The sequence below is a fragment of the Porites lutea genome, chromosome 4 (assembly GCF_958299795.1).
Source record: "Porites lutea chromosome 4, jaPorLute2.1, whole genome shotgun sequence".
In the NCBI taxonomy this organism is placed as follows: domain Eukaryota; kingdom Metazoa; phylum Cnidaria; class Anthozoa; order Scleractinia; family Poritidae; genus Porites; species Porites lutea.
Window position 1 is genome coordinate 48046026 of NC_133204.1, and position 22130 is coordinate 48068155.

The window sequence follows — 22130 nt, forward strand, 5'->3', positions numbered from 1 at the left end:
GTATGGGATTTTGGCCCACTTGGATACGCTATAACGCTGCTACAAAGTGCTATAATTTTGGATTTAACTTAAAAATGAAATGTTCGATCGATTCGAACTTGTGGAAATTCAAAACTGAATCAAAAACGGCCTTGTACGATCATTAAATAAAGCTAAAATTGAACAACTGAGACTATGGCTACCATGTCCGAGATCCACTGAAGTGCACCAAGAACTTATGGCTCTTTCTAAGGTGTTTAAGGTGTTTTTCTTCCGCTGCCTTATAATTTCTTGTGGGACCGAGCTGCATGAGACTTGTAGCATAAAAGGTGAAAATTACCCACCTCTTTATCATGTTTTCCCCTCGCAACCGCTGATCTCGGTCCAATGGATCGAGCCACTGTCGACACAGACTGTTGCATGTGTTGATGCCTTATCTTCTAGACAAAAGCACATGTGACTTAAAATTTCGACCAAAATAATTTTTGATCTATCACAGCTACAAAGTAGCGACAAAACCACAACTATTACTACCACTGACGATGAAAACTGCCATCACTTGTTTCATCATGACAACATTTCGCGGGGATTTTGACCCTTGCCGGAAGTCGGCCAGGTGATTATTTTCCCGGTGCACATGCGTAGACATTTTTTCTTCATGTTCTCTTCTTTCTTTTTCCTGAGAATGCTTCAGCCGTTCCAAGTAGAGAATACTAATTTGATGTGCTATGAATTCGATTAGGGACAGGGGAGCTACCAGCAGTATGCAGACGGCGAAAGGATAGTCTCGCTTAAACCATAAGCGTCTTTCCCTACTTACCGTTCCTGCCTTAAAGATACTTCAGTGTGTATTACTGAAACAGCTTTTTTATAGTCGCATTAAATGGAAGCCGAGCACATTCAACTGAATATCGTAAAATTCCGCAAATAAGCCCCTCCATGTATATGCCCCCCAAACCGGTGACACAAAAAACCCTCCGTTAAATCGCCCCTCCAAATATAAGTCCCCCGGAGGCTTGTACTTAGCAAATTTCCTGCAAACACAAGGTAAAACAAAGCAAAAACGGTAAATTTACTTCCAACTATAAGGCTAGCCCCATCAATTTTGAAACGCAAGTTTCCCTCCGTAGATAAGCCCCTCTGAATATAAGCCCCTCCAAAAATAAGCCCCTCAAAAAGAGCCTTTGAAAACTATAAGCCCCGGGACTTATTTTCGGAATTTTACGGTATTTCTGTTCTATGACTTTTTGCGTACTCGAAATAACATCTGTTGAACTGAGTTACATTACGTAATCAAATCAGCAAAATATCAATGGAATCTAATAGTTGCATTCTTTACATAAAATAGTCATCCGACTTGATGTTTCTCCAAGGGCCATTTGTCAGTTAATCCTTATAGTAATTCAAAACCTTCCGTTTATACTTAGGAAAAAAGAATTTTCGTTTATCTATCACTCCACTTTTTTTAGTTAATCTGACATCAGTCATGCATAACCAGTACGTGTTTCTTTGGTGGTCCCTCTTTGAAATGTGAAGTAAATTATAAACCTAATCGTTAGCGCCTCGAGACTTTAGCCAATGAGAGGAACATATTTTATTTCTGGGGCTGTCACAAATTTTCAATTCAACTTCGCACCGTAAGATAAAACTCGGTGTTAACAAACCCCTCATCTCAGTATGACAGGTCGCCTTTTAACCTATTAGCACAGGAAGAAATAATTTTAATCAAAGAAACATGCTTGGAGGAAAGGTTCTGTGTGGCGCTGTCTCTTTGCATCCATGATAAGAAACGTGGCAGGTCAGTTAGGATTCACCGTTAAATTGTTTGGACTTGCACTGAACTCTACGTAAAAGTAACGATTGAACAATGAGGCGAAACAGTAGCTTGATTTCCCAAGGTAGGTTCTCATTTCTTTCAGTTCGTAACGTATTCGCCTTGATTTATTCGGTAGTGCGGCACAAGGTATCATTTCAACTCAAGGCATAGATCCCGCTGGGAAGAAGTGTTGGACATGTAACTGTTTTTTTCTTCTTTTTTAATCTTTATCTTTTTTCTTCCTTTTTTTTTCATAGCTACGAGAATATTTTATCAAATATTGCAATGAAAACTGAATGGATTATTCCGAAATGTCTCTCGCAGATACTTTGTTACAAAGCTGACGCGTTTCTCTTCCCCCAGTGTAATGACTTTAGGGGCTACAGCAGTAAATCTTTAAAAATATTTGTTCTCAGTGTTCTTGTTCAAACTCACGCAGTTTGGCAGAGAACGTGCTGGCCTTTGACGTCTTGCGGTATCCTTCAGTACAGGAAAAAAATACACGCTTGTCATTTTGTTTACAGATCATGCTAGATTAAGAGAGATTCTGTTTTTAAGAACTGATTTTAGTCATTTCAAAGGCGGTCAATTGTTTTTATATGTTATCAAGATATTCTGACTGACTAGGGAGGGATAGTTTTAATAGTCTATATGGACGATTTTTACACATTTTTGAGGAACAGAATGCATAGGTTTATACCATCAAAACGGCCTGCAGATGACCGTATGAAAGGCCACGGAGGGGAGGAATTTGAAGGGATAGTGAGATAAAGTAAGGTCGTGATAAGAGGTGTCCAAGACCCTCGTTTTCCTTAAATGGTCACCGAAACATTGTTTAAAGCCCTCTTCGTTCTGCTGGCAAACTAAGCTAGGACGTAAATACCACACGTGCACAACATTTTAGAGAAACGGAAGCCGTTTCCATTTTCGTCATTTTCACTAAAGCTTTCCGCGAAAAGTCAAAGAATGCCCCTGCAAACTAAGTAAAATCCACGCTAAATACGATAAAGATGTGAAAAAAATCTCAAACACAACGGACTTTTTAAAAAAATAATTGGCTATATGACGTGGTCTGACACAGAAGGTTTAAAGTGTTGCCTTTCACTGCGCAAGGGGTTCATCTATTTGTTCATTCATTTTTCGACTCCTGACTGTTACTCCCCGAAATCTTTCTTGTTAGCATTTTGCATTACAAGTGTTGATTGTTTTGTCTGGATTTTCGATCGCATCATTCCAATAACAGGAAATTGAAAAATGTCAAAATAATAATACAGTAGTGGAAAGATAAGAGACGATATTAATGCCACCAGTCGTTTGTATTTTCAACCTTTCAATCTTTTAGCGTCTGCTTGTTGGTCAAAACATTTATGGACTGAATTAAGTAACAAGACAAATATTGGAATTAAATCCCGTTTGCCAAACAAAGCTGTTTCTTTTTTCACGTAACAGTATTAGTTACGGTCTTTGCTTTCCCGCACCAAATCACTGTATTTTAAAACTGTTTGGGAAGTAGTTTGAAGCTTTGTGGATAACACACGGAAAAGATCTAATGTGTATGGCCTCAGTCACCGGGCCGTCCAACTGGAAAAGTGAGTTGGTTGGCTTTAATGAAGATGACGACGTTGATAATAATGATGATAACGATGATGATGATGATGATGATGATGATGATGATGATGATAATTGCATTCGGTGTTTTTTGCTGTTGTTTCTATTTTGTTTTTTGTCTCTTGAATTTTCAAGTTAAAAGACAATGGCAAATGACAGGGCTCCTGCAAATGATTTGCTTATAATTTATAGGGGGCCTTTAGAGTCAGCTACCACTACTTGGTAGTCAATTGGTGAAAGTTAAGAATTTGTTTTGCTTAGTAAAGTCTTATTATACATGATATAAAGAATTTTTTTTGCAGATGCTGATGTTTTCGAGGACACTTCAGTGAGTAGAGTCCAGGTTTATGTCAGAATTCGTCCTATAGTTCAGGGTGACGTCACAAGCATTACCCGGAAGGGGGCGGTCAGCGTTGAAGCTACTGATCTTACTCAGGTGGGTGAACTGTGTAACGATTCCAAATGGGTGTTGTAAAATCGATATCGGAGAAGTCTTTTACTTGTTTTATCGTTGTTTCAAGTCAATCGGGGTTGGCGCGCCAACCGCGAGAAGCGAGGGCTTGCGCAGTCTTCACTCGCGTAAAACGTGTGATATTCCACCTGCTTTGAAGAAAAAAGGAGGCTATTACAAGTCTCAGTAGTAAATTCATATATAACAGAAGGTATGAAGCACTACAGTTACTATGGCAGACTTAAATGGAGCAATCAACCAGACGTAAAGTAAACTCGAATCATAAAAAAACACGAAGTCTTTAAACACAGCCCTAGAAAATAGTGTTATTTTACTAACTTAGCATAGCAATTGTAGCGTTCTTTGACTGCAGAAAAGTAAGGCTAATACTATACAATATAAGCTGCGTAGTCGCCGTCGGGTCTAAAGCAAATAATCCCACTGAATACTTTCCGAGTGGTGTAGTGTATACGTATGACTAATATTTGACTACAAGCCTGTTTAAATGATACCTATGATACCAGCCCAAAAGATAAGCAAATTTTGTCGGTAATCTAACTCCTGACCATCTAGCTATACACAAAAAGTTGGTGGTTAATTAATATGTTCACTCATCGCCAACGAGATTTCCACAGTCTAGTAATCGTCGAACATTTCTCATTTCCCGGCTTTATCCGTCAAAGCTCCTTAATTATTTCCCGTTCTCGTTTTTTGTAAATAAGAATTTATTATTTTAAGGTTCGTGTTGCGGATGGCAAGAAAGAGAAGATTTTTCAGTTTGATCAAGTTTTGCCACCGGAGGCCTCAAATGCAGAGGTAAGAGGACAATCTAATCATTTTTGTCTTTTTTTTTTTCTATACGAAAAAAGTTAATTATCTGAAGCTATTATTCAACCATATGGACAGGCATTTATTTAGCGTTTTAGAAATGAATCTCGTTTGCGTTAACCGTTGGAAACAGTATTTTGGTTATGTCTTGAACAAAGAAAAATTTATGTTTATGGTATAATATTAGAAGTCATACCGAATTTGTGGGAACGTGCTTAGTAACAGGTAATACCTTTGCAGCCTCAGTGTTGGACTGAGGATCTGAGTGAGGGAGTGCTTTTTCAAGTTGACAGGCGTAGGGAGCGGCAAAGAAGTCCGCTCAGCCTGATTGGGCGCCCATGCCGAGGCCGAATGAAGCATGCAGTCGCGCTCGAGAAAACTCGCTAGTTACGCGGGCTATATATATTTTATTAAAATCAATTTCAAACGTCCGTAGTAACCGACATAGCACTCTGGTAGGGGCCAATTGAGGTCACATGACATGTAACAAAATATATTTGTTAAAAGATTCTCGGCCACAAAACTACAGACTCTTTCCTCGGGAACGGAATGAACGGTATTCTTGTGTTATCATATATCTTCTTGTGTTGTTAGGTGTACCAAGTGGTTGGTAAACCACTGGTTGAGGCCTCTATGACAGGCCTCAACAGCATCTTGATGGCTTACGGACAGACTGGGGCAGGTAGGATTCATTCAGCCGTATTGTCCTTTATCGTTCTTGAAACAGAAATTGTATATTAAAATGATCAAGGTTTCGCTTTGTATATTTAGAAAACAGAATTACTCGCTTTGAAAACAGAATTACTTGCTTGATCCTCCTTCTAAGGATATGAAGTATTTCTTTGACTGGATTAGCTAAAAAATGATTGTCTTCGATTTCCTGGTACAAGTCAAATCAACTTGGCTTAAAAATAGTCTCATTCTTTTACATCTAAAATTACAGGTAAAACTCACACTCTGATGGCATCTGCAGACGGGTTGACGACTAGTGTGGTGTCCCATATCTTTGCGCTCATCGGCAAGGACGCCGCTCATTCATATGCGGTAAGTATAAACTGCGTCTGTTTTTAAACCTACTTGGAGGTATAGAAAAAGATCACGTCGTTCTAAAACAGCCGTTTTATTCGTTGTATGCTAAAAAGAGGGGATAAAGCCTTAGCCGTGTATTTGATTCGGCTGAGCCTTGGGAAACTTGCTTAAAACGCAGTGGCATCCAAAATTCCGTCTGCCAAGACGTGGAAGCTATTCCGAAGAGAATCTGTAATTAAGCTATGTTTTCTGCGTGGAAATCAGTTTTAGTCCCCTACAGAGTATATACTAAGGAACTTGGTTAAGTAAAACAAAGAAAAAAAAAACGCACGATCAATTCAAAAGATTACAATCCGCCCTCTAATCTCCCCAATAGGTTCTTCGTCCAGTGTGGGACTCCTTAATTGTTAGGATCTTCAATTCCGTTTCCGTTCCTTCGAGTGTATGTCAGCTAGTGTAAACCCCAGGTACATTGTGCTTATGCTGGTGTATGTGACTACAATCTTCATTCTTGCAGGTGACTTGCTCATACTTACAGATTTACCAGGAACGTGTTTACGATCTCCTGGCATCTGAAAAATCAGGAACAGAAGTGTTCTTAAGAGAACATCCAAAGAAAGGTGGATGAGATTATGAATTGGAATAACTTGTTCTCTTTTAGCGCGCCAACAGGCTCCCTTCTCTCTTCTGATTCCCCCACTTGGCGGTAACTGGGGCGAATTGGCAAAGCGAAATCTAGCCCAAAATCCGACACGAGAGCCTGGTTGCAAGCTAATCCTTAGGCTGTAAGTGTCTTTTTCGGACCTCCCCCTCTAAGTGTAATTTTCTCGTATAGTGAATGCCACCCAATCCCCCCCCCCCTCCCCCTCGCCTCTGTTGATTAGTTAACGAAAATAGGGCAATTGATTTGTTGTGATTTGCATTGTTACGCTTTGATAGTTTCCCGCTTCTTTTCGTCCAGGAATGTAATTTATTGCTGCCTCCTGTTCGAAAGCATTTTCCCGCCATTTTAAGTTCCCACTTGTTATTATTTAGTAGGATATCCGTTCAGTCATTTTCGCTGGTAATTTATCAGAGTATTAGTTTGGATTTGAGTATTTCCAATTAACTCTCATAATAGAACAACTCACTCTTAGAGCTTCCTAACTTATTTTGGCACAAGGTAATACATAGAATCTGTTTACGCTCCTTTAATAAAACGGCTTTTCAGTTTTACATTGATTAAAAGGAGGCACGCTATCTTCTGGTCAACCGCCAGATTTTGTTTTCGTTTTGTTTTGTTATTTTTGTTATTATTATTTTTTTTTTTGTGAAAGATAAACAACGGTTTTCACAGTATAAAATCAAGGGTCGACCCGTTGTAGGAAATAATGTATCAAGAATCGAAGTGTGGCAACATAAACGCATTATTCCATTTTAGCGCTCGAACTGCTGTTTCCTATATATTTGCCACCCTCCCTTAGCTCCCACCTTAAGGGTTTTTGGGTTTTACTTTAATAAAGCCCAATTATTATTTTTCTCTATTAGGTGTTTACGTGGAAAACCTATCAGAATATTCTGTAAAGAGTCCAGAGGAGATTGTAAGGTTGCTGAAGTCTGGCAAAAGGAGACTGGCCGTGGCTGAAACGAAAATGAACAGGCAGTCTAGCAGGTTGGTGTGAAAAATAAAGAAAAAACGGTGTCTCAGTAATTGGATGATAACATTCGACCATTAAAAATTTTTTCACCACTCCTAGAATAAAAAGCTTACATACACTGCTCGTGGGTTTTTCTTTCTTTCTTTCTTTTTTTTCCAGCTTCAGCACTTGAATAACGGATATAAGAACTCATCTAGTAGTGGTAAAAGCTTTTGATAGTTCTCAGATAGTTTAAAAAGTGCACTCGTAGTTTTCCTAGTTTTATTGATCGGAGATTATTCTCTTACGGCTTCCAACAAGTGAATATAAGCCATATTTGCCGGCACAATTCACTGTTATTGGGTTTTAATCTTGTAGTAGTGACTCTTGTAACGAATAAGAAAATGCAAAGAACAAAAGAGCGCTCGGGGGGGAGGGGTGTTGCTTGGTGCTCTGGCGTGCTATTGGTAAGCTAACTGGACGGGATTTTTCCTTATTTCAGATCCCATGCCGTGTGCTTACTCAAGATTGAGAGACTCAGTGTCCCTCGCCGCTATGGAGGTCTGTGAGATATTTTGTAATTCTGTTCTTTTCTTTTCTAAAGTTTTGTTCGTATCGGGGCTTGTTTGTTTTGAAAGATTGGGTGTTCGGTCTCCACATGCGCTGTTTCATAAGACGCTTTTTTTTTCTCCAGGCATAACAGATTCTTTGAGTAGTTATGAGTCTTACTACATGTCAGGCAATTCAGACGCTGACGCTTCAAGCGATAGTGGCTCCCTGGACGCACTCAGTTCTTACCACTATGATGTAAGTTATATTATTAATAGATCGTTTTTGTGACTCAAAGAAGAGGGACCGCAGTGCATACAACAAGGCTCTTTTAGCACGCAATTTTGGAACAAAAAAAGGTCATTTCTGAGTTTTCAAAACCCTCTCTGGCAAGAGTTATAAGGCCAATGTAGAGCCTGTCAGAGTTACTTGCATAACAACTGAACGTTGCTTCCACTCAGAGACTTCGCACAAGGGGCTTGGAGCAACTCGAAAACGGTTTTGCCTGTTCACGGACTGCAGAATATTTTATGGAAAGAAGAGAAGGCCCGTTACTGAAAGGCTAACCTTTGTAATGATATGTCGAGGGGAATTTAACGAAAAAATGCATTTTTAATAGTAAGAATGCTTTAAAACTCGAGTAACCGTAACCCAGCTGTCGAAAACGAGGCAAATCAAAAATCTTATTTCACAAGTAAATCTTGAAAAGTTCCTCTTTTTCTTTTCTTTCCTTTATTTTCTAACCTTTATATTTATTTTATTTTTATTTCTATTTTTTATATTATCTTTAGGAAGATGAAGAATTATTGCGGAGAATTACATCTAAGACTCGTGGTCTGGCGGCCGTCAGGGGGAAGCTTTATGTGTACGTGCTTTTTACAGTTATATGACTTATATACATCGATGCTTAATCTTGTCTTGGATCTGAAAGCCATATATGGAGTCCTAGTGTTGCGCCTCTATATTGATGAGCAAGCCCCATCATCAATTAATCAACACCAATTCATTAATTAATGCCAACAGCTTCCGATGTATTCACTATTCACTGATACTTATCGCGTTTCAACTTATCAATATTGCCTTCACTTTTATTCCAAGAATTTTAAAGATCTTTAAAAGGTAGCACTTCCTTACGTTACTAATATACCAGTCGAGGAAGTTGGGAAAGAGAAAGTTTCCAAGATCCCGGAATCATCGCCTCTTAGTCAGAGCATGTTGTCTTGCTGCTTTCAAACAATAACAGATAAGATTGCTATGATAACATTTCAGCATAAAAAGGAAAAAGCATTCTGCTTGAAAAATGAATCGGTTTTTCCAGGATTTATAAAACAATTGGGAAGAGGGGAGGTGCGGAGAGAATCTGTACCTCGTGAGAGAACGGGTGGGAGAATGGGGAGAGAACTGGGACTGACAGTGATGGCAGCTCCACCCCTCCCTTTTGCTTTTTCCCGCGTTCTCAGACTCCTCAGGGTCAGTGTGACCGTTAAAAAAAAGGGAGTTGCCTGCGGAAGAGGTTACTTCTCTAGCTACAGTCTCAGACAAAAATAGTTGGGGCAAAGACCAAACGCTTTTTTTTTCCTTTTCGTGCTCCCCTTGACCTTCTCGAAGTTGTTTATCGCGGTTCAGTCACCAAACCTTGTTCACCAACAATGAGGGGACAAAGAGACACAAAAGTATCTCGTTGACTGAGACTGTAGTTTACAGGCAGCTCCCCCTTACATAAGCACAAACAAAAAAGCCCAAATAAAACAAAACGTGGGTAAAATAGAGGGGGACTCGAACATGGGACAACGCATTGCGTGTCCGTGAGGCGATGACCACACGGCCATGCTGGGCCCGTTTTATTTGCCCTTTTACACCCATTAATTATCAGCTGAAACCTCTCCGCTCATCCGGTAGATCAGAGTACTGTCATATATTATTATTATTGATAATATACCTATTGTTCGGTTTTAAGTTGCACAAAATAAATTTTAGGATTATCCTAGCCACAAATTTGCAAAAAAAAAACGAACATTTCAGATAACTCTAAAACACCTAGGCCTTAGAAACCAATGATTGAGATTGAAATCTCTCCAATAGTACATTTCGAATGTTTCTAACCAGTTAGGAAACTGACACTTCGAATTTTCCTTGAATTTAAGGCTTTAGCCGCATGTGAAGGTTGAAATATATTTGACAATTATCCAAATAAAGACCGTTATATAAGGCGTTTTAAGATTGAAATTTGAGAGAAAATGAGATTTTAACCCCATGGTCCATGACTAGGATCTATAAACCCTGCTTTTCCTTTTTTCTCCTTTATGGTACTGCACATAATTTCATCTTTAGACAAAATATCAACACATGTTTTGGTGCCAAAACTGTGAGTGATATTTACATTCATATTTTATCTCACTGATCAAAAGTTTTTTATACTCGTAATGGTTGAGCCTCACCCAGTTCCTCACCCAAAAATGTGTCAGTGTATCAGACAAAATACTACTAAATCAACAACAGGAAGTTCCTTTAACGTCAGAACGTTGGTTGATATTACTATTTTGTTGCATTTCACTAATATCCATCCGATCCCTCAGCTGAATTGAAGGCGTTGATTTCATCATCAACGATCGAGAAATATCTCAACTATAAATATTCCGAGACATTGAGACTCGCGATAACTGGATTATACACGTTCGTATCAACTTGATAGGAAGATTACAGCCTTAAAATCTCGTCAGCTGATTGCTACTATCGCCTGTTTGTAGCTGTGATCTGGCGGGAAGTGAAAGAGTGAAGAAAACAAAGGCAGCAGGAGAACGACTTCAAGAGGCTCAGAGCATCAATTCATCTCTTCTGGAGCTGGGGTTAGTAAGTGAAAAATTATAGGCACTTTTTTATGACTAACCCTAATTTTTAGAGTTTGGAAACTATAATGTAATTAATTGTATTAACTTTTTGTGTTTTTTGAAATTGTGTTGACAGAATTAGCTTCTAGCACATTGTTAGCACAACTAGCTCATAATAGAAATTTAATTCTACAGCAAAGTAGCAAAATTCATTAATTTCGCCAGAAGCCTTAATAGAACTAGGCAGATGCTGGTAGTAATGGCCAAACTGAGGTGTTTCGCAGGGAAATTGCATCGTATTTTATTTTAAAAGAAATACTTCCAAAACAAACCGCAGCAAACGGCTTAGAAAAAAAAAAATCAGTAATACCCGCCGCGAAGAACTTTCACTTTTGATTGCCAGTCATACTGCGTCTTTAAGTGGCATACTTAGATCTATGAGGTCTTCAGATAGTGTGGGAGTATTTTACAGAACTGAAATTAAGGGTATGATGAAAACTGACTTAATATGGTCAATTTTATGCAACAGCAATATGCTCTTATAAACCGCTCAGTAACACATCTAAACAGATTTTTCATGCAGTTTGTATTTGATGCCGCGCGTTCATTAAACTAAGTATTGCAACTGCGGCCGAGAGGACTGGGAGCAACTATCTGTGGCTCACGGCTGTGACCAATATTTAATTTCTCCTTGCTCAATCAACCAGATAGCTCGTTATAGTACAGAAAGAGATCTTGTAAATCAGTTAAAATGTATTGTAAAGGCTCCTCACCCGTATTATTCAACGGGGTATGACGAGCAGAGTGGAGAATTTATTCCTCGATATTAGGGTTAAAGGATTCAGCAATTCAGCCGCTAATTTAAACGACAGGAGTCAATGGCTTTAGTGCTCGCGTCACAGCACATAATTGAGAAACATCAGGAGCCGCATTATATATATTGGAAATGCGTAAAAAGCTGTGAAGAGTTGTCTGAATACGCACACTATTGCCTAACTTAAATCCATATTCCCATGGAATTTTCCCAGCCGGAACCTTATTAAGAAATGTTATGTCTAGGATTTATATCTGCTTAAACTAAGTAAAAACTACAAATTATCTTGTTTACTTACATGTCTGATCAAGCAAGCAAGCGTGTGACCCATATCGCGTATTTAGTCAAATGAATACGTCCGAACAATTTCCACACTCTTCAACTGACCACTTGGAGTCGACTTAAGAAACCTAAACGTTCGTCTTCACGCGATTTACACTATGTTTTGCGGTAAATGAATTTGACTCAACCTAGTGCCAAAAGCGCCATAGAATTTGAGTGTCAGTGAGTCATTTTTCTAGAACCAGAGATTATCTCTTGTCTAAAATCAATACAAAAGCGTCGGCTGTTGCTACGCGGGGAACTCGGTACAGTGGAACCTATATAACGAACTATTCTTTACCCCAGTAATAGTACTAAAAAAGAACCTCCACATAACAAAACCGCCATATAATAGAGCAAACAATTTTTTCCAGTCCCTTGGCCCTTCGTTGTGTGGAGGTTCCCCTGTATGACGGTGGGAGAAGAGAAAGAAAGCTACTGACAATGATATCGATGAGCGGAGCGGGGTAAAACACTCCCGATTATTGCAAAGGCCAGCTACTGCCGGGAGCCTAAAGGAGCACAGAGTGGCCCAAGGTTTGGGCTCGTCCCTGATGCTAACTGGTCGCTTTTTGTTTTTTTTTTGTTCAATGGGTGGTTCAGTTGCTCGTTAAAGTACTATCAGAATTCTAATGTCTAATTCCCCATACAAAATGCAACTCCAGCCGTTTCAATGCATTTTTAACATACCGCACAGGTAGGTAAAAGGTTAGGTGGGGCCTGGGGGGAGGGTTGTAGCCGGCATGCGTTCGACAGCATTTTGCTAATGTCTCCTGCAGTGTTTAGAGTGATACACAAAGGAAGGCGGACGCTTTTGTTGGTCACAGTGTTCGAACCATGATGGAGAATCTTAATTATAATATTGATCTATTGGAAAATGCAAAAAATCCAAAACATGTTTTATTACCATGAATTATCATTCCTTGTTTAGCAGAATTCCAACAGACGTTATAGCAAAAACAAGTTACAAATATTTTGCTTAGTGTCTGAGCCATTGGAGATGACAGATTTAATCTTTTTAGGAATGTGATTCAGGCTCTCGCAGAAGGAACCAGACGTCATATTCCATACAGAAATTCAGTGTTGACAAGGTTACTGCAGGACGGACTGGATGGAAACTCCAAAACCAGCTTAATTGTAAGTAAAAAGTATTATTTTGCAAATAGTGACCCTTCACTGAACTAGTTATAGAATGTTCTGGTTCGACTTCGGGGTTTGGTGTAGAAAAGATTTTACTAAAAAGAAACAAATATTCTTGATAATCAACCTTTGTGGAGACGAACTTTCAATTTGTTTTTAAAATCGTTGAGAAGGTATTAAAGTCCTAATCATTTAAAAGGAAGCGTGAAAACCTTTGTTGTAACCCAGTGGCCGTTAAGCTGCCCCCATTCTGTCGGGGATTTTTTCAAATACATTTGTTTAAATTGCATTAAATTTTTCATGGCCATTGCTGATGTAGGCTCTGCTAATGCAGCCGCCTATCATGGATCGTGGCGATGAGCGATGAACGATGATAGACGGCGGTGTATCTTATGCAGGCTAAAGCAGTATGGAATAGAGCCAGGAGCCTCCTGATAGGGCTTCGTGCTCTTACGTCGATCGGTACGCCCACGGTCTGCAATGAGTCTCCATTATCAACCCAGTAATCTGAAAAGCTTTTTCCTGTCAGTTAATACTTCTTTGATCCTCCGTTGTTTAGGTTTGTGTTTCTCCGTCTTTTCGCGATGTCAACGAGACCCTGTGTAGTTTAAAGTTTGGTTTGCGAGCAATGAAAATTCATAACGTTGCCCAAGTTAATGTGAACGAGGTAAGTAGGATATTTAAGAAAAGAAAATGAAGGCAGTAAATTTTCACGCACAAATTTTGGGAGTAATAGTACTAGTTTGAAAAAGATGAAAATTTCCATTCAAGTACTTGCGCATGATCTTTGACTGCTTGGTTTCCAAGGCAACTATCGCGATAGCGTCTCGTGATACCTGCTCACAAGAAAGTACCGCATGATTAAAGGTCAATAAAAGAGTCCTAAAGGATGAAAACTTGTCGAAAACAAACATAAAATTAAAAACCAGACAAGAGACAATACCTCCGCAAATCATTGACCTGAGGTTCACGATTACGTCAATGCCTTTCAAACCGTTCGCAGGCTCCTTAGTTATGACGTCAGATAAGCTTTTCGCGCAAGCTAGAATTTGTGTGCTGTCTTATACTGCTTAAATTCAGTTTGGCTATGCATGAGGAACAAGACCAAAGAATTCTTTGTGTAGGAAGCTAAGCTCCTTCCTCCCCGTTCTAATGGGTTTGAGTGCGGCCGCCGCTAAGTCAATACATCTGGGAAAATCTGTAATCACGCATTGCAACTGTGTGCTACTGAGTGGCCTGAATTAATATGGTGTATCTGAAATTGAAATGCAAAATAGGAAAACCCAAACCAACTATATCATTTTGATAAATATCGTGAATGGGTGCCTGTTTGGCGACATCGTGAGGGGGCATATATGACACATAATTTGTCAAATTAGCAATTTATCATGGCTCCTTGGACTAATTCTGATCATGATTTCCCGATCAAAATTATTAGTGTCCACCATGATTTTGCCAATCAGTTCTTTTGCAGAGCAAGCCCGACTCGGCTCAATTCTCCCCAGTTACTGAATTGACTGCTTCCCGAAAAAATGACGATTTAATTTCCGTCAGCCGGGTTCGGTTTACAACACGGAAAGAAAGCCGATCACTTGTCGAGCTTTACACAGGTCGGCATCCGACCTCTTACGAGCACATATTTGTATAAAATTTGTGCGATATAAATCGAAATTTGTTACTGCATCTGAATATTCCATCTGGGATATGTAACTAGAGGATATAAGTTCTGCTTAAAAAGTTTTAGGAGTCATGAAAAACCTGTATATCTTTGGCTGCGCGGCATATTAAGGCAAAAATAATTTATATACTTGTTAGTTTGGAATTTGCGTTAAAAACTGGGCCCGAGGAATCTTACAGGTTAAGATGTGGACAAGGCCTAGGGTACATCTACTCAGCAACCCGCTCTCGCAACCAGTCCGCAAACACTGATACAACTATGGCTAATGCCGCGCCGGCGAAGTTTATACAAAATTCATAACTTCAGTGTTGCCAAATAAAAGGAGCACGTTCCAGTAAATTACTTAATTAAAGCAGACCACCATTCCTGAGTGATGATCAGAGCAGGATTCGTTGGCATTAATCTCCGAATCGCACACGGAGCCTTGTACACTTTTGGCGGGAACTGGGCATGTTACCAACTCCAGCTGATTTATATGCTTATGATAACCTATGAATTTAAAATTTTAATTTCACGCCTCTAATGTGTTCAAAAATGATTACAATATGTTTGTGGTATATATTGATATACTCATGGCTCGTCGTCGTAGCCTCTGTCATTACGCAACACTCGTGTTCCCAGATTCACCGTGAGTGACCTTCCACCCAAACAGCTGAGAAACTGCAAATTTTATCATCAATCAGCAAAAGGTACAATGTTACGTATCCTTTCAGACTAAACAAACAGTAAGGCATTATCTCTTGCTGTTGGCAATCAGTGAAATCAACTAAATTTTTACCAAAATTTGCGAGAAATGTAATAAATTTTAAGATGCTTTAGATTCAAAAATATTTAGAAAAGTAGCTTTTAAGTCATTTTCTCGTAATTTTTTTCATGACGGAAATGACTGAAATGATGGATGGGGTAATGCTATCACTTATTACATATTTCGAATACTGGAAACAAATATGCATTCATCTATTCAAAATGTAGTCCACGAAGGTCTTCCAACTCTAACATAGTATTGTAGCCGAGTCTCTGTCGTTGTTCGTAAACAACTTACTAAGACATTTGCTTTTCTCAATTTCTGATCAATATTGATATTGTTTAATACTGTCAGCAGACATTCATTAAATGATACAGGTGCCTTAGGGCAAAAATATATATTAAAAAAATGCTGATAAAATAAATCGAAGCATTAGGGTATTCATCTTTTAAAAACCGTCTGGGTCTATAACAAACAAGCAAAAGGGGGCCTGATGTCTCAAAACTAGATATTTCTGTCCGGGAGAGGATTTTAAGGCAAAACCGTTCTATTAAACTAGATTGGCCGAACGATGCTTAAACGTAAGTTAAACTGAAGACCCTAGAACTTAGTATTTTTCCGTGCTTTCAGAGTGGAAAGTTTTACTGTTGTGAAAATATCCTTAGTTATATCATGGCATTTTGGATGAACTCTTCAGTTGTGGCCCTGTTAAAATCCTAGAAAAATACGTTCTTGAAATTAAATGAAGTCGGAATTGTTGCATCTAGAATTAGGATTTTAACTCCGGTTTCCAGGTTTGCCTGAGGTAATTTTGTAAACTGTCCGGAATTTTTTTTTCTCCCATGCAAAGGCAGTCAAAATACACCAAAAGAATAATTTGCTTATTTGTTATGCAGAAGCAATTTGCCAATGAGGTTTTGTTAGCGTTATTTGAGTGTCAGCTAGTCAAAATTTATTCATTTGTTAAATTAAGGTAATCATTCACTTTATTAAGTGCGGTGTTCGTTGTCTCTCGTCTCCAATGTTTTGAAGGATCGACACTTTCAGGTGACGAGTCGCTGCTGGAATGTGTTTTCAACAGATCAAATCACCGTTTTTGTCCATGTTTCTATAAGCGGAAGAAGCAAGAATGTGAGAATGTGAGAATGTATGACTGCTCGTCACTGAGGAGCGGGACGATTGACCGAGATTCGCTACTCCCTGACGAATCGTTTGCATGTAAGCGGTAACTTTGACTATCGCTTTTTGCGTTAAAAGGTAGCTCGGCAATAAGAAAGGACTAATCAACGTTTCTGTCATTTGCAGCCATGTTTACCAAAATATGTTTCATATTTATCAAACATCTGAACTGTGAGCGCAGAACCCGGTATTGAGTATTGCAAACAAACTTGACAGTCGAACATTTAAGACAAGTGGCTTACATTATCAGTAAGGAACTTGTGGTATCGTTTTGTTGCTGAGCTCCAAACAAGCTTTCGCCACTGCGCGAAATAACAACATTGGGAATCCGCTGTTTTACAATAATGTGTTTGTGCAACTGCATCGTGTGTTTTCCTTACAGATCGACTTCGAGAAAATGGCCAAGCAGCTCAGTGAAACATTAGAAGGAAGAGGTTAGTCAGTGGTGAATCTGCTATCTATGTGTACTTATCATGCACTTTGAGGTTTGTGGAAGAATACAGGTAGCACAGTTTTCTAATTTCGAAATCAATGAAAAATGAAATTGAATATTTATTTCACCGGTTGAGTAACTTCTGCTATTTTCATCTGTGGAACGCCTGATCACGTCTTTGAACAGAGGTTGATAATGCTTTATTTGTTAATCAGATTTTAGTGTTTTGCGGTTTCGGCGGATACGGAGCTTAGAGCTATTCACAAACCAACAAAAGGGGTTTCCTTTCATTTCTATTCAGTCCTAAATTGCAATTTAGGCTGTCCGCGCATAAAAAAAAGGAAAAACAAGGGAAAAAAGAATAGATCTAGATCATTTTCAATGCAAACATGCTTTAGAACACACGCCGCGAGCCTTTGTGTACAGGGTAGTTTTAAATAAACACAACAGAAGTTTTGAACAAAATGTTTCAGCAGCTTCACCAGACCTCAGGTCCTTGTTTATATCTCCACGCGTGATCGTATTACCTTACCTGATGATAACATTCGCATATGTATTTTTAGCGGAAACCCCCGCTGTTTGGGTCACACTCGCCTATCATGTAAAGTGCTTGGCACTAAACAAGCCATTGCAAAGGTTTTTGAATTATTATGCAAAAAGGGGGGATTATGGATCAAGTAACGAAAAGTGAAGTGCAATTATTCTTTATTACAATCATAACCTTAATTTTGTGCCTCCGAGAAAGAGCTAGAAAGCTCTTAAGTCCCACTTTGTATGTTAAGTGCTGTATTGCAATACAACTATATGTGCAGGAGACGCTGTTTTTGAATCTCCGTAAGTGATGGAGCCTTAGATTGTGATCTACTAGCGTGGACTCATTTGCAACATACACGTTTTGCCCCTGCTTTGGCCTTCATTTTCGCCCGCAAATGCGACGGCTGTACGCCTGAGCTGGAAATGAATCTACCCATAGTACTTTGTCCTTCATCTGCAGTCAGTTGCTGCAACAAATTCTTCAGTTTGTTGTCTATAACCTATCAATCGCCTTCAGCGATGATCTTAAGGATATTGTCCTTCGGGGGGGGGGGGGGGGGCACTTGGGTATTTTTTGGGTGGGTATGTGCCGCCCGGGACTCCAAATTGGCACCCCGTTCTAAAAAAAAATTCCTCTAAAATTGATACCCCGTTCTAGAAATGGGCCAATTTTTTATACCCCGTTCTAGAATTCGCCCTAAAACTGACACCCCGTTCTAGAAATGGGCCAATTTTTTATACTCCGTTCTAGAAAGTTTGTAAATTGAAATAGCCCTGTTTTTTTAAAAGAGATATTTCTTTATTTGTTCGACTTATACATCAAATGCTTCTTCATAATAAGCAACAATTTTAAGCAGAAGATAAAGCCGTGATACACAATTTTTTATACCCCGTTCTAGAAAACGCCTCTGAAATGGATACCCCGTTCTAAATCAGGAGCTTCAAAATCACGACCCCGTTGGGCGGCACATACCCGTATAGGTAATGTATGGGAGTAGCCCCCCCCCCCCCCCCCCCCCCCCCCGATTGTCCTCCACTGTTATGCTGTGAAATTCTTACACGATAGGAGTATTGCTTTGATACTTTCCGCAGAAAAAGATGACTGTGGGCGCAGTTAGTGTATACGTGTACAACCCAACCATATATCAGGCTGAGCGCGCGCTAATTTTACCCGATCAACCTCTAAGCATTGGATAATATTGCGTTACTATTAAATCCAGAAACAGGCAATACATACCCTCCTTCTCATTTAAAAAACCACGGGGAGAAAGAAAGACTTTGGTTTATAAGCCATTGTGAGGAAGAAATCAGTGCCGTCTTTGTGATAAACGGCATATTTCATTGACCATAAATAAAAGGCCAAGCTTGATTGTTGGTGTTGCGTCGCTATCCAAGTGGCTACTGTGATGATCTATTAACTTGTTAATCTTAAATGACAGTTAAAAAGGAGCCAACTTATAAGTGATCTTTCATGATAGTTTTGACATCTGCTTAATGACCCTCTTAAGTTTGAGAAAATCAGCTTCCATAGAATTCGTCCTTAGGATTAACAAAATACCTGAAATTCTTGGTCGGTTTACGTGCGTGGCATATTTCTTACAATGGACTGGCTCAATAACTTTCATACCAATATTTCTTTTCATGCCACGAGGAGGATTTTCCAGTAGGATGACGAAGATACAAATCTAATTTTACAAAGCTGGACATTTGAATAACCCTTGAACCCCTCGTTTTCAACAATACCAAAATCTTCCACATCACCTTTAGTTACATATGTATCACTTATAATCTCCATCTCCCCGTTCAGAACTGTAAAGCCGGAACATTTAGAATGTTCATCATCGATAAGAAGCTGCTTTCACGATTTGTATTCTCGGATGGTCTGTGACTTCAACTGAATGATTCAATTTTCCTTATTTCTAAGTAAGCGCGGATTGGGTATTTCATATCGCAGTTGGCATTTTTCCCTTTCTTCAAAAACATATGCCGGTTAAACAAGTATAAGTTATTGTAGCTTTTGCCAGGGCAAAAGTGTTTGAGATTCCGGACTTTACTCTACTGTTCTGTCGTTTTAAGCCCAAAACCGCCAGAAAATTTGTTACCTTCCTTCCGAAGGTATTTCCTTTTTTAAATCCATCGTACTATTTTTCACATTGCGGTTCGACCGAAGTCTTCTCCGGCTTGATTTATGAAAGGATGTGGTAAACACTTGTCACTGTAGTATGTAACGCCCTCTTTCCCGTGATATAAAAAGAAAACCACTGAACAGCGCAGTGAACACTCTCTTGACTTTTGGACACTAATACGTATCCTAAAGTTAAAAATAGCAAGCACTATGTAATGTTGATGTCTGGGTTACGTCATCTGTGGGTGTCCTGTGGTTTCGATTTCTATGAAAAGACGCCAAAATCTTTTGGCCAAAGGTTGCGACATTTTCGTTTTGAAAAAGAACGTACTTAAACTTCTTGTTGCTGTTTTATTTCTCTTGAAAGGCTTTCATTCCACAACGGGAGATCTAACAGCTGCCAATCACAGACTTGTACTAAAAACAACATCTTTTTCTTGATAAGAGAAAAAAATACGCTCCTGTTAACGATAAAAGAACCTCTTAAAAAAATCATGACACCTTAACTTGAATTCCACCTATGTTTAATCTATCTCGGGGTCTTTCTGGCGCGAGAGCGCGGCGTAAAATTTCTTATCTTTACAACGCACTAGCGATTCTTCTTACTTTGCATTACCTTCATTAAAGATCATCACAGAAGAAATTATCCCCAAATACGCCTCCTAAGCCAAATACGAAGTATCGCGTGCTGCTAGCACCATAGACAAACCCTTGTTGCGTTCTGTATCATTCTTAGGAAGATATGAAAACTCTTAAAAACATCTGATAACAAAAAGGAAATATGTCCACCAGCCACCGCTGAGCTAAAAACAGTTGAAATCTTTTGTCGTCCCAGGGAATCACGCAGCTTCCATGTTTGAAAGTTGTGTTGCTAGGAAAAACATATATTAGGACTGTAGTTGCTTTTCTCGCAAATCAGCTGGCTGTAAGCTGACTAGTATCCTTATCTGTAATCATCTCATATGAATCACGAACACACCTTGATCCAATTGGGAAGTACCGGTTTCTAGTACGTCCGATCGAATTCTTGCTCGCAATTAGGTATTTTATATTTAACATGTGTACTTATGAACGAGAGAACAATTGCTTCCCACAGTTAATTTCACTACTTAAAACAAAAGCTCAATCATTTCAGAGCAAGAATTCCTATTGGGACCTTTGATCTTAAAATTGAGACGCTCGAATCGGATTTTTTTGGACTATGAATTTCTTACCTCAAGACCATTAACGGCTTAGCTTATCTACTGAAGCGCGCAACCTGTCTCAATGCGCCCGGCTTGGTTAACTCAATATTGTGTGCTGTTCCCTAAATCGCGTGCATCGCGTCTGCCGTAAAATTACCGGGCAAAGAAATGCGCTTATGGAACGAAAACAACAGACAGGGGCACCATTTAATTCTGCGCCGTTTCGTCTTCGAAGAGCGGAAAATTCTGGTCAGAACAATCTCGCAGCAAGCAGAAATGAGGCCATTAGAAGGAGAGAAGCTCTTGAACAATTGGCCAAAGGTACGATAGTGTGCTAGAATTCGCTTTTGCATGTAAAATCCTTTACAAGTAATTCAAAATTCCTCTCCGCTTACTCTTTAAAGGTAGCGAATCACACAGGGCATACAAATAACATAGTTAACTACTTGCAAATTTACCAAAAATCACTGAGTCTTTTAACAGCACAGAATGTTTCCAGCGTCGTAAGTCACGGAAGTACCGTGACCGGTCACAAATTTTCCCATCATCCGCTGTAGGCCAAGGCAAGAGCCATAATGGGCTCTTGGCCAAGGCCAATCCAGCTTAAGGTTCAGCGGTATATTAGGTAATTGTACTCGTAAAAAATCTTTCCCGGTTTTTTTTTTTTTAGTCATCAGGAATGAGTGCGTTTCATTCCTTCTCAACTCTCTGCGTCTTTAAATATCGCAAATACCTTGAGGGCAAAACTGCTTATCAAAGTAAACAAACCACATATGTTGAGCTTGTTTAAGTCCATGTAAAGGTAAACAAATTGCACCTGTTTAGCTTGTTTATATTTATTTTTAGTTTATTTCATTTTATATTTGCCAAAGAAGGCAGGCAAAGCACAAGACATACAACAATTATGTCAAATAAGAAGAGAGAAGGGGATGGGGGAGTGGGCAGGGACTCAGTTAAATCAGCTAAATACAGCAGACCCGAGAGTTTATTTTGGTTGGCTTATATCCGAAACTCTAGATGTTGAATAAAGACGTGACACTATCATGTCGTGAAATGTCCCATTTATTTATTCTTTTTTTCCCTTCCTTTTATTTGTTTTCCTTCCACGTGCTGTGTGGTGTCTTTAGAGAGGAAACCTTGGTTACCGCCGCCGCCTAAATTTGATATTTTGCGGCAGCGGGGGTGGAAAGCTCTTGTTGTTTTTCTTCCCCACCAACTCCGTAAGAACATAATCACATTTTGTCCAGCGTGATGTGTGTTTTTCGCGTCAAAC

General features: G+C 39.2%; 1 protein-coding gene across 1 annotated transcript in view; it reads left to right on the top strand.

Moving 5' to 3' along the window:
- Nucleotides 1–1740: 1740 nt before the first annotated feature.
- LOC140934792 (uncharacterized) overlaps nt 1741–22130 on the top strand; it is a 37596-nt gene continuing 17206 nt past the window's right edge. The window contains exons 1-14 of the mRNA XM_073384358.1: nt 1741–1877; nt 3706–3839; nt 4593–4670; nt 5277–5364; nt 5626–5726; nt 6229–6331; nt 7239–7362; nt 7830–7888; nt 8022–8134; nt 8668–8741; nt 10624–10722; nt 12862–12976; nt 13539–13646; nt 16964–17015. Coding sequence (XP_073240459.1) covers nt 1847–1877; nt 3706–3839; nt 4593–4670; nt 5277–5364; nt 5626–5726; nt 6229–6331; nt 7239–7362; nt 7830–7888; nt 8022–8134; nt 8668–8741; nt 10624–10722; nt 12862–12976; nt 13539–13646; nt 16964–17015 — 1279 coding nt within the window. The 5' untranslated portion in view covers nt 1741–1846. The remainder of the gene's footprint in view (nt 1878–3705; nt 3840–4592; nt 4671–5276; nt 5365–5625; nt 5727–6228; nt 6332–7238; nt 7363–7829; nt 7889–8021; nt 8135–8667; nt 8742–10623; nt 10723–12861; nt 12977–13538; nt 13647–16963; nt 17016–22130) is intronic.